The 14,800-nt window shown below is 42.8% G+C and overlaps 1 protein-coding gene across 1 annotated transcript in view; it reads right to left on the reverse strand.

The window, feature by feature from the left end:
• Nucleotides 1-14,053, reverse strand: part of CRTAM (cytotoxic and regulatory T cell molecule) — a gene marked incomplete at its 3' end in the record, with an annotated part of 32,453 nt that extends 18,400 nt beyond the window's left edge. Inside the window, exons 1-4 of the mRNA XM_080715608.1 lie at nt 13,808-14,053; nt 7,438-7,584; nt 3,893-4,045; nt 1,923-2,063 (exon numbers count right to left, since the gene is read on the reverse strand). Coding sequence (XP_080571734.1) covers nt 1,923-2,063; nt 3,893-4,045; nt 7,438-7,584; nt 13,808-13,853 — 487 coding nt within the window. The 5' untranslated portion in view covers nt 13,854-14,053. The remainder of the gene's footprint in view (nt 1-1,922; nt 2,064-3,892; nt 4,046-7,437; nt 7,585-13,807) is intronic.
• Between the last annotated feature and the right edge of the window lie 747 nt (nt 14,054-14,800).

Consider the following 14,800-nt stretch of genomic DNA (forward strand, 5'->3'; position numbering starts at 1 on the left):
AGGATAGATTCTGTCTCTCCCTTTCCCCCATTTCCCCTTCTCTGAGTCTGTAAAACACAATATTTAACTTTTTTTTTTTTATCGAACTACTCAAACACCTCAGAAACAAGTGGCTCACAACTTGTTTAAATTTGTGTATTGCTTGTTCATGAGAAAACTCATAAGCCAAAAAGCAACACTTTAAGTAAAAGCAATGTTTCAATTACAAATTATAATGCCTGTTATGCTACCTATGGGAGAAGCTGAAAAGACCTAGGTAAATGCAACCAAAGCATTTTTTTTTTTTTTTCGATACTGGGGATGGAACCCAGGGGCATTCTACCTCTGAGCTATACCCCCAGCCCTATTTTTTTATTCTTTATTTTGAAACAGGGTCTCACTCAGCTGCAAAGGGCCTCACTAAGTAGTAGCTGAGGCTGGCTGCCAACATGTGATCCTCCTGTCTCAGCCTCCCGAATGCTGGGATTACAAGCGTGCGCCACCATACCCGGCTTACCAAAGCATTTTTGACTTAAGATATTTTCAACTATGGTAGATGTATTGGAGTGTAACCCCACAGTAAGGTGAGGACCATCTGCATATGTATTATATAAAATGCATTTTCAACTTTATGCCTATGAAAAAGTTTCTTAAGAAGTACTAGCTAAGCTGGGCATGGTGGTGCATGCCTCAGTACTTGGGAGACTGAGACAGGAGGATCACAGGCTGGAAGCTAGCTTTAGCAACTAAGTGAGGCTGTCAGCAACTTGGTGAGACCTTGTTTCAAAATAAAAAATAAATGGAGCTGGGGATATATTACAGAGGTAGAATGCTCCTATGTTCAATCCCCAGTACCACCATCACCACCACCAAAAAAAAAAGTAATAGCTGGGCTTGGTGGCTCACTAATTTCATTACTTGGGAGGCTGAAACAGGAGATCATAGGTTTGAGGCCAGCCTCAGCAACTTAGATTCTCAGCAACTTAATGAGATCCTGTTTCCAAATAAAAAAAGTAAAACTAGGGTCTGAGGGTGTGTCTTAGAGATAGAATGCCTCTGGTTCAATCCCCAGTACCAAAAAACAAAAAACAAAACAAAAAAAAAAAAACAAAAAAAACAAAAACCAGAAGAGAACATTTAAAAAGAAGTAATAGTGTTACACCTCTTATTTTAGAAAACTTTTTATGAAACCTTAAGAAGCTATTGTAAGCCAGGCATGGAGGTGCACTCTTGTAATATTTGGGATGCTGAGAAGGAGGATCGCAGGTTTGAAGCTAGCCTCAGCAACTTAGTGAGGCCCTCCACAATTTAGTGAGACACTGTTTCAAAACAAAGAATGAATTGCCTGATGTGCTGGCGCACGCCTGTAATCCCAGTACTTGGGAGGCTGAGACAGGAGGATCGTGCAGGCTCGAAGCCAGCCTCAGCTACTTAGTGAGACCCTGTTTCCAAATAAAATATAAGAAATAGGTCTCAGAGTGTAGCCCAGAGGTAGAAGGTCCATAGGTCCCATCCCCAGTACCCCCCCACACACACACAAAGAGTGAAAATAGGACTGGGCATGTATCTCGGAGGTAGAATGCTCCAGGGCTCAATCCCCAGTACAAAAAAAAAAAATAAAAAGACATTATAAATATTATAAATATGCTACTTTAAGTTTCTACTTTGTTTTAAGCAAAAACATCTTCATTATGTGCATGGACAAATAGATCACAATAAAAGCAACAGCTATGTATGATTATAATGCACCCCAATTTCTCATTGTCAACATTAAGGCATGACATCAATTGATCCTAAGGATAATTCCTCTGAGAACAGAAGTGATCAGTTACCGAATTCTGTCTTTGGGCACCTCCTGCCACCAGAGGGCACCAGGACATTTTACAAGCCCTTGGAAATTCCCAGCAGAAAGGAAAACAAAGGGAACCAGTGTCTCCTCTTACCGGAAATCTCCAAGCCGTCCCTCAGCAGCCACGTTATCTGAGGAGGGGGCTTGCTTCGCTCGGTGGAACATTTAAGCACAACATGTTCTCCATTTGGGCTTCTGACGACCGAAGCATCCAGGGTTGGCTTGGAGGGAGTCGCTAGGAGAAAATGGATTTTCCTGTGCTTAATTAATTGGTTTACATTTCTCAGCAAAGCACAGGGCCTAAGAATCTGGAGGGACGGTTGTAGGGTACAAGTCGAACCAACGGACCGATTTTTTGTTTGACTTTTCCCAGAATCCAGTCATGTGGAAGGGCTTTTTAGAGGCTTGCAAAACTATTTTAGCTCAAGTCAGATGTTTGCTATTCAGTGTATAATTAGTCCCTGAAAATTCCCAGATGAGGTTACAACAGCAATTCGAATGTGATGTATGGCTGTGCTTTGTTGGTAGAGCTCTAGGTGAGAGAGAGAGCTCAATTCTATTCCCACCTGTCTCGAGCTGTTGTAGGAAATTTGCTGGGTCCTCAGCGTCTTGGGATGCCAGTTTTTTACACACCCGTGACATGAAGGAGTTGGCTCCTGAGCTGGCTGCTTAGCCCTGAACTTTCCTGAGTCTCTGGCTCCCCTCCAAGTCAGTTATTTCTGCCCCTGCGGACACCAAAGGTGTGCCTGTCTTATAAAGGGCCTGTTGGTCCTTTCTCTTCCTGCTTCTGTCTTGGAAATACTTTCTAGTTAGGCTTACATCTTCCTCTTTCCTGTCGCACTTCCACTTTGGCCCTGAAGTGCTCTCTTCCACGTTTATTTAACGCATGTCTCTGCCATAGAGACATTGCAGTGACTGGCTCCAAGCATGTACTAGATATGCTATTACATGCTGGCAACAGACAGGCAGTTATGACTCCTAGTGCATCCTGGATATGTTATTACGTGTTGGCAACACAAAGATATGGAAGACAGTGCCCTTGAGGAGATCATAGTGTTCACCTAACTCCTGAGCTCTTAATCAAAGGATTGCACGTTTGGGACTGGGCATGTGGCTCAGTGGTAAAGCACATGCTTAGCATGTGTGAGGCTCTGGATTTCATCCCCAGAAACATGAAGGAAAGAAAAGATCAAGTTGGGTGCAGTAAAAGAGGTGTTTTGAGAGCCCAGAAGGGCACACAACCCAACCAGACTTGAACCAGGAAGGCACTGTAGGTGGCCAGTCCCACAGGGAGAAGACCATTGAGCTGAGTCACGTGGGTTTTCAAAGCCTCCCAGAAAGCCACTCCTATTACTTTCTCACCGTGCGTTTATTTTATGACAGGCACCACACTGTAATCATTCAACAAGCGAAGTCTTGGAAGTTCACTTGTGAGATACGTGAGATTATGTTATTTAGAGATCAACAAAAAGCAATGTCTTAAATTTATCTGACCTACTACCAAAAGCAGAAAAAGTAAAGATAGTAAGATATACACTGGTCACAAGTGACCATGGACAGGACCCTTCCTGTTCACACCTCCCGGCCCCACCAACAAGAGAAGGATGTTTCAGCAGAGATGTGAGCAGGTCATCCAGCGCGACTCCATCGGAATCCGTCTTGCCTTACGATATGCTGTCGTGATATTCTACTCTATTTACATATGTGTGTTGCCTTCCTAAATAATGTGCCAAGTCCTTATGGGCAGAGACGCTGCCTAATTCACCTTTGATTCGCTAGAACCTCACATATTGCCCGGCACAGAGGCATGGCTCATCAAATATTTCTTCTTTTTCTTTCCTTTTAGTGTCCCAGAAAGAAAATTTAGGTGACACCAAAGGCAAGTTGACAAGTTCAGAGTTTTAAATGCTCTCTCCTGTTTTCTCTCAATAGAAGATGGCAGAGGCGCCCCAGGAAAGGCTCTCTCATAGGCCAACACTTATTAACTAAGATGCCAGACTGAAAACACAGTGCGCTGTGTTGGTGACCGCGCCTCTCCCGCGGGGCGCGCCTCGTGGTACCTACCCAGCACCGTGACCGTCACTTCCTTTGTGCTCACGGAGTCGCTGTAACGTAAACACCTGTACGTGCCTTCGTCCTGCAGGGTGACTCTGGGCACAGTGATGGAGAGCTGTGTGGCCGAGTGACGAAGCAGCTGGTATTTGGAATTTTTTAAAGCTGTACAAGAGGAAAAGAGAGCTGTTTAGGAGGAACGGTGTCAGATGAGTACAGAGGGGTCATTTACAGGAGACGCTTCAGGGTCTTGTGCTGTATATATTTATATACCGGGGACTGAACCCAGGGATATGCTGCCTCCGAGCTACACCCCCAGCACTATTAATGTTTTTTTATTCTTTGTTTTGAAACAGGGTCTTACTAGGTTGCAGAGGGTCTCACTAAGTAACTGAGGCTGGCCACGAATCCTCCTGTCTCGGCCTCCCAAGTACTGGGATTGCAAGTGTGCGCCACCATGCCTGGCTTACTTTTTACATTTTATTTATTTATTTATTTATTTATTTATTTATTTATATTTATTTTTGCGGGTCTGGGGATGGAGCCCAGGGGCATTCTACCTCCGAGCTACACCCCCTGCCCTATTTTTTTTTATTCTTTATTTTGAAACCGGGTCTCACTGAGTTGCAGAGGGCCTCACTAAGTAGTAGCTGAGGCTGTCCGCAAACCGCGATCCTCCAGTCTCAGCCTCCTGAATGCTGGGATTACAAGCGTGCGCCACCATGCCCGGCTACTTTTTACATTTTAAAGGAACAAATGTTATATGTCATAGCTTCAGTGCAGACACCTTCCAGATTCTAGGGTTATCCGCTGGACACCTTTTGAAGTTACTTTAGAAAATGAAATATAGTGGGATCTGTGAAATAAATGAATGCTTTGGGCTTGTAGGAGATTAAGAATGCTATACTGGAGAAAGATTCAGGTTGCAGAAGAATGTTAGTTTTTTAATAATTTTAAACATTTTTAAATTGGCACATTGTAGTCATATACCTTAATGGAGTACACGATGGTATAGGCATTCATGCAGCCATCACCCAGTTAGGCCTTACCCAGTTCCCTCCCCCTCCCTCCTTCTCGTGTTTGGCTTAGTGATTGACTTTATATGCTTGTGAATGTACATCCTGTACATTAGGCAAGTTCCCTCTTCCCCTCCCACCCCCTCAGTTAGGTCTCCTTATTTGCTCATCTATAGTATCTCCTCTGTCTAGAGTCCCTCCTATGACCCATTCTCTCCTCTTCTGCATACTAGGGAGAGCATCCAATTTCTTATTTTTTGTGACTAACCTCACTTACATAATGTTCTCCGGTTCCATCCATTTCCCTGTATATGATGTAATTCTGTTTCTCTTTATGGCTGAGTAAAGTTCCATTGTGTACATATCCCACAGCTTTGTAATCCATTCATCTGTTGATGGACATCTTGGCCGGTTCCATAGTTTAGCAATTTTTTTTTTTTTAGCAAAAAATGGCCCTGTATGATTTACGTCTTTGAAATCTAATTAATTTGAGGTCATTTTGTCACAATAAGTGTCAAGAATGGAAGATAAATATACCAGCAGAGTGCTTTTATTTTTAATTTTAAAACATTCACTATTATTTGAAGATTCCTATGGATTATGGCTTAGTCCTTCAAGGTGTTCAGCCAATGGCAAAAAGGCACAAAAGTTCCCACCAAAGCAAGTGTTCTTCCTGATGATAATTCTTCTGGGATTTCCATCTGGGATCAAAGATCCTTCAGCAAACAGAGGTTCTAGAAACGAGTTGGGTTGTTGTTTTGTTTTATGGTACTAAGGATTGAACCCTGGGGCATTTTACCTCCAACCTATACCCTAGCCCTTTGCTATTTTTATTTTTATTTTTGCTTTGAAACAGAGTCTCACTAGGTTGCTGAGGGTCTCGCTAAACTGTTGAGGCTGGTCTTGAACCTGCGATATTCCTGTCTCAGGCTCCCAAGTATTGAGACTACAGGTGCACACCACCACACCCGGCTTGTTTGGTTTTTAACTGTTAAGACTTATAATATGAGCCATTTCTAGTGGTTCACACCTATAAAGCCAAGCAGCTCGAGAAGCAGAGGTGGAAGGATCACAAGTTCAAGGCCATCCTGGACAATTTAGTGAAATTCTGTTCTAAATAAAAAGTAAAAAAAAAAAAAAATGTCTGGGAATATAACTCCTTGTAGAGTTTCACAGTGGGTTCAATCCTCAGTGTGAAAAAAAAAGGATTTAAAATATGAGCAAGTTAAACCTTGAAAAGCTGACCAAGGAAAGTGTTGCTCCTATGGAACGATGGCTTTGTGTCCTGTGACATTAATTTTATATTGACTGGAATTCTAGAGTCCTCAAGCTCTGCTCTATTGACATTTGAGTTAACAGCTCTCTGTTGCTGACATACTGTGTGCCGTAGGGCATTTGGAACACCCTGGCTTTTGCCCACTAGAGGCCAGAGCACTGCCTGCCTTCCCATTCCTCATGACTCAAACCGTCCCCAGACATCGTCCATTGCTCACTGCAGGGCAAAACCACTCCCGATGAAACACACCAGACAGGTCAAGCCTCCACACCCAGAACGCCCAGAACGCCCATCCTCACCAGGTCCCCCAAAGAAACACAGAGCCACCGAAAGTGTTATTTACAGAATTATCTCTACTTTATGTTTACTTCTCTAGCACTTTTAACAACTACTACCTACTGATTCTATTAGAGTCTATTATTAGTAGTTGCTTTAACTTGTAATAATGTATTTGATTATTTTGCAGTTAATGTATCCATATTTAGCAATGTTTTCCAAGTATATGGATGCTTAGGAGCTTTGCTTTGTAAACAAGAATGGAATTTGCTGTTTTCAAGACTTTTCAATTATTTGGCAGTGGGAAATATAAATTTGAGATGTAAAATGGTGTTATCACGAAAAATCTTGAGGAAAATTAGTAAAACTTGGGGAAAAAAAGCTTTAGTAAATTTAGTAAAATTTTGTCCAAAGCCCAAGGGGTGAATGATGTAGATGTTGGAGTGCTCCTCTCCATCTCGGGAACAGAGCACTCGTTGAATGTGTGTTTGTGACGTGTGTTTTAGTGTGTGACTGCTTAGACACCTAGATTTTGTGTTAAGACCAAGAGTCTGGAAGGGAGCTTGGTAGCCTGACTGGACAGGTGGATGGCAAAGCAGCTGTCTCCAGATGTGCCGTGAAGCTGTGGGCTACGTGAGTGCCCAGGACCCCAGGTCTGCTGGCTGCCTGTCCACCGCTGCACCGTGGGAGTTTCTCGGTCACTGAGAGTCAGAGTGATGCGGAGGTGAGGTGGGGACAGGGAAAGGTGCTTGGTACTCTGAGCACCGTCCACAACCACTCTGGTGGGATTTCCATTTCAGACTTCCTGCCCCCAGACCAGCAGCCCCGTGTCAAATAACGGGTTTCTGAGGCGTGATTTCGAGCACTGTGGGTGGCTGAGCCTACCCTCTAGGGTGACTCATGCAGCTTTCTGGCCCACTAGCCTGCCTGGCTGGAAAATCCCTTACCTTGGGGTCTGGTGACAATCTTATTTCTTCCATTTTACTTACCCAGATGCTCATTTAAAAAAATGGTGAAGCCGGATGGGGCCAGCCACTGGAGGGAGGCGTTGTTCCCCACGGAGGTGACACACGTCAGGGTGAGTGGCTGGCCTTCCTCGACGGTGACCGTGTCCATGGGGTTGGTCAGAAAGGCCTCTGTGGAGAAGAAGAATAATCTTGGGTCAGGCTGGGGAGGCTGAGCCATTCCCTCAGGCCTTGGGGTGGGAGTTAGTTTCCATATAACTTTGTTCAGTAAGTCATTTATTATTACTTTTTTAAATTTCTTTTTTATACTTTTACTATTGGTGCATTATAGTCTCACATCATAATATTGTATATTACTGTAGAAATAAAAATACAAGTAAATACCAAAAAAAATTGTAAGAAGAGAGTCAGCACGGTGGGTGGGGACAGTAAAGACACCTCATGAAGGAGTGGACATCTTTCTTTCTTTCTTCCTTCCTTCCTTCCTTCCTTCCTTCTTTCCTTCTTTCCTTTATTTTTCCTCTTTTTTTGTGTGTGGTTCTAGGGATTGAACCCAGGGGCTTTCTACTTCTGAACTACACCCCCAGCCCTATTTTATTTTTTATTTGGAAACAGGGTCTCACTAAGTTGTTGCTGAGGGCTTCCCTAAATTGCTGAGGCTGGCTTCAAACCTACGATCGTCCTGTTTCAGCCTCCCAAGTATTAGGATTACAGGTGTGAGCCACCACGCCTGTCCAGGAGGAGGCAGGTGAAGGAGTCTGGTTTAATAGGAACAGGGGCAAACTGAGTGACTGCTACTGGACCCTTGCTTGACCATAGTACTTAAATTTAGTATGCAAACTAACCCTATAAAGGAAGAATTTTTTTTCTCACTTCACAGAGGAGGGACTAGAGGCTTGAGAGCCCAGAGGTTGTGGAGCAGTGGACATCAAAATGCTGGATTCTGTGACTACATTGGCCTATCTCATGATGAGACCCCAGAAGCTCCTCCTTCCTGGCCTTGGTTTATGAAATGGGTTCTTGAGCCTTTCAGAATAAATGATATGTTTAAGATCCAATGAATAAAAGTTGGAGCTGGAGGTGTAGCTCAGTGGTGGAATGCTTGCTTAGAATGGGCAAGAACATGCCGGGCGTGGTGGCGCACGCTTGTAACCCCTGCGCTTGGGAGGCAGAGGCAGGAGGATCGCGCAGGTTCGAAGCCAGCCTCTGCTACTGAGTGAGCCTGTCAGCAATTTAGTGAGACCTTGTTTCCAAATAAAATATAAAATAGGGCTGGGCATGGTGGCACACACTTGTAATCCCTGCACCTGGGAGGTAGAGACAGAAGGATCACGCAGGTTCGAAGCTAGCCTCGCTGACCTTAAGAGACCCTGTTTCCAAATAAAATATAAAATAGGTCTGGGAGTGTAGGTAGAAGGGTTCCATCCCCAGTACCACACCACACACACACACACACACACACACACACACACACACACACACACACATATATATATATATATATATATATATAGTAGGTCTGGGAGTGTAGCCAGGAGATAGAAAGCTTCTGGGTTCCACTCCTAGTACCACCAAAAAAAAAAAAAAAAAAAAAAGAAAAGAAAAGAATGGGCAAGAAAAAAAAAAGAATGGGCAATACCATGGGGGGAGACCCCCCAGCACCATAGAAATAAAGCAAGAAGAATGAAAGGGAGAGAGAGAGAGAGAAAGAGAGAGAGAGAGAGAGAGAGAGAGAAAAGAGAGAAAAAGATAAAAAGAAAGAAAAAGAGAGGAGAGAAGGAGAATCTATAGTGTTCTCATGAATTACAGATCTGCCCTTCTCTAAGCACAGATAAGCCCCAGTTAAGAAATCAAGTAATATCTATTGACTCTTAAACTATCTTAAAAATTGTGGTGAATGTATCACTGCATTTTACCATAGGCTAAAGAGCTTCATACCAAGATTAGTATTTGTTCTTGTGGTTGAGAATATGGTTCCAGGCTGCTGATCAGACAGCCCACATCGTAGGTGCCCGAGCTGTGCGTGGAGAGGACTGTATTTGAGGCGGACGGCATTAGATGCTTCTTTCACTCCTTGCTGCAAAGCTTGCTTTTGGCTTGGCAGGTCTATTTGTTTGTGGTCATATCATGTAGACCCCATGTTTGATTTTGAAACAGGAAATTGTTGCAGAAAGGAAGAATAGTCCCAGTGAGAAGCCACAGCCCACCCAGCTTTGCTTCAACTATAGTGCTTAAAAATAGTGCCCAGTGTGCACAGGTCTTGTCAAAGGGTGCAAGGGAGGGATGCTGTGTCCAGGTTCTTTTTTCTTTCTTTTTTTTTTTTTTGAAGATTTAAAGAAGTTTATTAGAAAGATAGAAATACAGAAAATAGAAATACAGCCCCATGCCAAAATGGCATGAGGGGGTGACTCAAAATGAATACACCCGGTGCCCAGGTTCTTGATGGCGCGTCCATACAGAGCTCCCCACAGCCTCCCTCGGCCATCGGTAGTAACTGAGGCATGACTTTGTGATTTTCTGTCACCTCGGTTTAGAGTCAGACTTTCACCTGTGTTGTCAGAGGGCTGAGATACAAGGTCTGCTTCTGCTCACCACTTCCTCCCCTGTAAACTCTGAAGCCATGAACACGGGATCCCCATTCACCCTTAGCTGCCGTAACAGACCCTGGGTACCATGTATCTACTTCCTAGTTCTCCCCGTCTGCAGAGTGGCCCCAAATGTCTCCACACAGCCTGGAATGAATGGCTGGACGCCTCTCCTGTGAAGTCAACACTTCCTCTGGAGAGTCATGGCACCGAGTGGGTTATTGGCTTCTGAGTGGGTTATTGGTTATCCGCCCTTGCATAGCCACGCGTTGTGAGACTTCCATTTGAGCCTGGGGTCATAGGTTGTGACTTGTCTACACAGTCGTGTATTGCTGAACACAGAGACACATTCTGAGAAATGTGTCATTAGGATAGCTCACCCATCACCGTGGGACCTTCACAGGGTATACCTGCATACACCTAGATGGTACTGCCTACTGCACACCTGGGCAGGACGGCCATTGTATATGTGGTCCTTTGCAGACCAAGTATGTCATTATGCAATGCATGACTGTATGTGGACACAGAACCTGTGACCTCGCCATCATCTCCACAACTGGTCACATGAAATTAATTGTCCTATCAGTGAGTGGTTTCACTCCATAACACAGGTGGCCCACTCTCAGACAAAAGGGCAAGCAGCCAGCCCAGCCACCTACCAAAGCACACATACGTGAAACCTGCACATGTTTTAAAATTTTGATGCAGGGTCTCGCTAAGTTGCTGAGTCTGTCCTTGAACCTACAATCCTTCTGTGTCAGCATCCCAAGCACTGCGATTATAGGTGCGCACCACTACAGAGAAGCTGTCTCAAGAACAAAGAACAAAAGAACGATTCCATTTGCAATTTGTCTTTACATTTCCTTTAGCCTACCTCCTTGCCAAGTAACTGGAATACAGAGTGGAAATTGTAGTGACAGCGACATTTTTATGGTCTACAATGTAAGTGAAATTAATTTAAAACTTCATTCTTATTGTATTTTGTCCATCCTAAAAATTATTTATCCCAGGAATAGCTCTGATAAGAGGGCAAACCCCAAGATTATGGGATTTTTTTAATCTGCAAATTCCTGGTAGCTATAGAAGTTACGTAGTAGAAGCAACTGAGGTGGTCTTTACCATCATTTAATTTTCTACAGTAGGCTGGTGATTTATAGTTTGCCAGAATCAATGATTTGATGCTCTTTTGCTGGCAAGAAAGCAGCATGGGCAGTTCTTTTTTTGTCTGGACTCTGATGGGCCTGAACAAGTTTAAGTCAGGGTGAGCAAGCACTGTTCTCAATGCCAGCGAGCTCAGGTGTGCTTGGGTGGGGTGGGGGATTGGATGAATTTTCAAATTGGAATTTTTTTAGTATTATATCTACCAGATTGTGAGCCAGGCGTGGTGGCGCACGCTTGTAAGCCCAACATTCGGGAGGGTGAGACTGGAGGATCGCGGTTTGTGGACAGCCTCAGCTACTTAGTGAGACCCTCTGAAACTCAGTGAGACCCAGTTTCAAAATAAAGAATAAAAAATAGGGCAGGGGCTGTAGCTTGGAGGTCGAATGCCTCTGGGTTGCATCCCCAGATCCCCCCCCCCCAAAAAAAATCTACCAGATTGTGGAAGTCAGTAGCTTTCAATTAAGACATATTTAATTGAAAATGTTTAACACACCATGTTGATTAAAAGTTTCAGGAGGCCAGGTGTGGTGGTATACACTTGTAATCCCAATACTTGGGTGGCTGAGACAGGAGGATCACAGGTTTGTGGCCAGCCTCAGCTACTTAGTGAGACCCCTGTTTCAAAATGAAGAATAAAAATAGGGCTGGAAGTAGACCTGGAAGTAGAATGCCCCTGGGTTCAATCCTCAGTACCACAAGGAAATAAAAAAGTTTCAGGAAATAATACATTTACTATGAATTTCACAGTTTGATATTGCATTACTATTTACTGGACATGAAAACTTGGGCAGGTTATTTAACTTTTTTAACCTCATTTTCTCATCTGTAAATTGGGGATATCAGCACCTCTCAGTATTTTTATTAGGATGTAATTAGCATAATGTACTCAGCACTGTGGATGACACAACAAATATTTTCCTCTCTAAATAAAAGTATTTGAATAGCCTATATTTCAGAAGACCCTGCCTTCAGTTTAGTTTAAGACACCATTTTTACTGTTTACTTAAAAACTTATTTTTCATTAGATGGCATCTGTGTGTGCTTGTGTGTGTGTGTGTGTGTGTGTGTGTGTGTGTGTGTGTGTGTGTGTGTGTGTAGTTCTGGGGAACTAGCCCTGTTTCATTTTCTTTTTCTTTTTACTTTGAAATAGGGTCTCACTAAGTTTCCAGGGCCTAACTACGTTGCTGAGGCTGGCTGTGAACCTGTGATTCTCTTGTCTCAGCCTTCCAAGTGTTGGGATTACAGTCATGCACCACCTCACTTGGCTCATGAGGTATATTTTAATAAGGCACTAACTCAATGCCTGAAAAAGTTAAGGTCAGTTAAAGGCTTTAAACTTTGGAATAAGTGAAATAATTCTAATTTTAGCTATCTAAATATACTCTTTCTGAATATCTTAGCTATTCTTTAAGCCACTTCTTGAAGAAACTAGCATTGTTCATCACCAAAATTGAATCTCTGTTAAGTGCCTCAGAGTCCAGGGGTCAAAAATGGAGACACTGATTGAAAGTGCACAAAATGGAGCCGGGTGTGGTGGCACACGCTTGTAATCCCTGTGCTTGGGAGGCTGAGACAGGAGGATCGCGCAGGTTCAAAGCCAGCCTCAGCTACTTAGCGAGGCTCTCAGCAACTTAGTGAGACCCTTTTTGCAAATAAAATATAAAATAGATCTAGGAGTAGAGCCCGGAGGTAGAAAGCACCTGGGTTCCACTCCCAGTACCACAGAAAAAAGTGTATAAAATTGAAATGCTATGCAAATTAGAAAATCTAGTTTTCAAAAGTAGCATCGATTAGATGCTATTCTAGAGTGAATGTAAACACAGAAGGATAGGTTGTTTCATGAAAAAGAACTACAGATTCAATATTTGGAAACAAATACAATTAGGGATAGATTTTTAAGAGGTTTCCTTTGCATGCATTTGATGCAAGGTATAGTCAGACTCAAGGACAGCAGGAGCCACATCCTTTACCCTTGCCCCCACCTTCGATAGAAATAATTTATTATTTGATAGGAATAATTTGATCTGAGCTAAAAAACAACAACTGTGTTACTCTTAATTTGCATAATGTTACATGAAAATTAAGTTTTAGAAACCAAATTATAGTAAGATGGAAAACTCTCACTGACGTCTAAAAAAGCATGATCTTCACCAGGCTCGTTACTCTGAACTAAATATGATTCCGTAGCCCTTTACCATTTTCAAATTACTTTCCCATTTGAAATTGGATCTTTTAGAAATACAGTGAGTTTGGTAGGTCAAACATTGTTATCATCCTCATTCTGAGAAGCAGAAACTGAGTTTTTGAAAAATTAGATTAGTTGGTTAAGATTTAACACTAAGAAAGTTTTTAAATCCCAAACTGATGCTCTTTTGACTGGCGAGACCTTATAAGACAGACAGACAGACCCCATTAAGCTCTTCACACACATAGATCCTACAGAGATATACACTATAATGTCCCTTCTCATACCCGTTAGCAACTGAACACTACATTAACTAAATGAAGTGCTTCTGGAAATGTGATTTGGGCATGACTTAAAGAGTATTTGCAAAGTTACCTGTGGTGTCTTCCATAGTGGGCCTTCTGTGAATCATTTGGCGGACTGATAGGTGGATTAGCAAAAAGGTTAAACGGACTGTCCTTACCTTGTAAGGGGAACCAGGTCAGCAGGCCGAGGACTTCCCACCACATACTGTGCGATGCTGCTGTGACACTGTCGACTTCCTCTAGATTCTGAAGTAAATGCCGGGGAGTCGTGTCTTTTGAAGGGAGGAAGGTAGCAGTTCTGTGAACTCACTTGTGAGACTGCTTTGGGAGCCCCTTTCTATTAGCCCCAGAACACCTCCCGGTGGAACATTTAGGGGACCACATGTGTCATTACGATTGTGCAGAGGTGTGAGTGATATGTTGGTGACAAACGTTGTTCTACCACACGTGGGTAGTACTGGTAGGTCAACCAAGTACAAGGCTTTGAGGGGTCAGGGTCAGGGTGGGAAAGATGTCAAAGTGTCCCGCAGAGTGAGGTCATCCTTATTTTTACTTTTCTCATTTATTAGATAATTATAACTAGGTAATTTTTGCTCAGCCTTTGTGAATATTTTACATTTATAATTCTGGTAACAATTTTTCGTGGTTCTCAAGAGACACATTCATTTATTCACATATTTACTTATCTTTGAAATCTGTATATTCACCTATCCTTTTATCCATTTACCCCATCCATTCATCCATATGTTCATCCACCCATTCATTCCTTCCATGTATCTACCCATCCATCCATCCACATCCTACCTCCATCTTTCCACCCACATATCAATTCATCTATTTCTACATTTATTTCACTATCTAGTATGCACTTCTCTAAGATGTGGTTAGAGATGAAGCATAAAATCCTTATTTTTAAAAATAATGTGATCTGGTGGGGAAAGAAAGTATAAAAATAAAAAAATGGGACTCATTTAATAACCTTTATGCCCAAAGGGCATATTCTCTCATTACTTGAGCAAATTGAGACAGACTGGTCTTCATTCTTCATTGGAAACGGGTTGTCAGGGTGAGGGAATGAGGGAAGAAAGGGCTCTCCAGTTGAGAAGTAGACACGACTCTTTTTGTTTTTATTTTATTTTTTAAATTTTTGG

This window comes from Muscardinus avellanarius (assembly GCF_963383645.1).
Source record: "Muscardinus avellanarius genome assembly, chromosome: 1".
Taxonomy (NCBI): Eukaryota; Metazoa; Chordata; class Mammalia; order Rodentia; family Gliridae; genus Muscardinus; species Muscardinus avellanarius.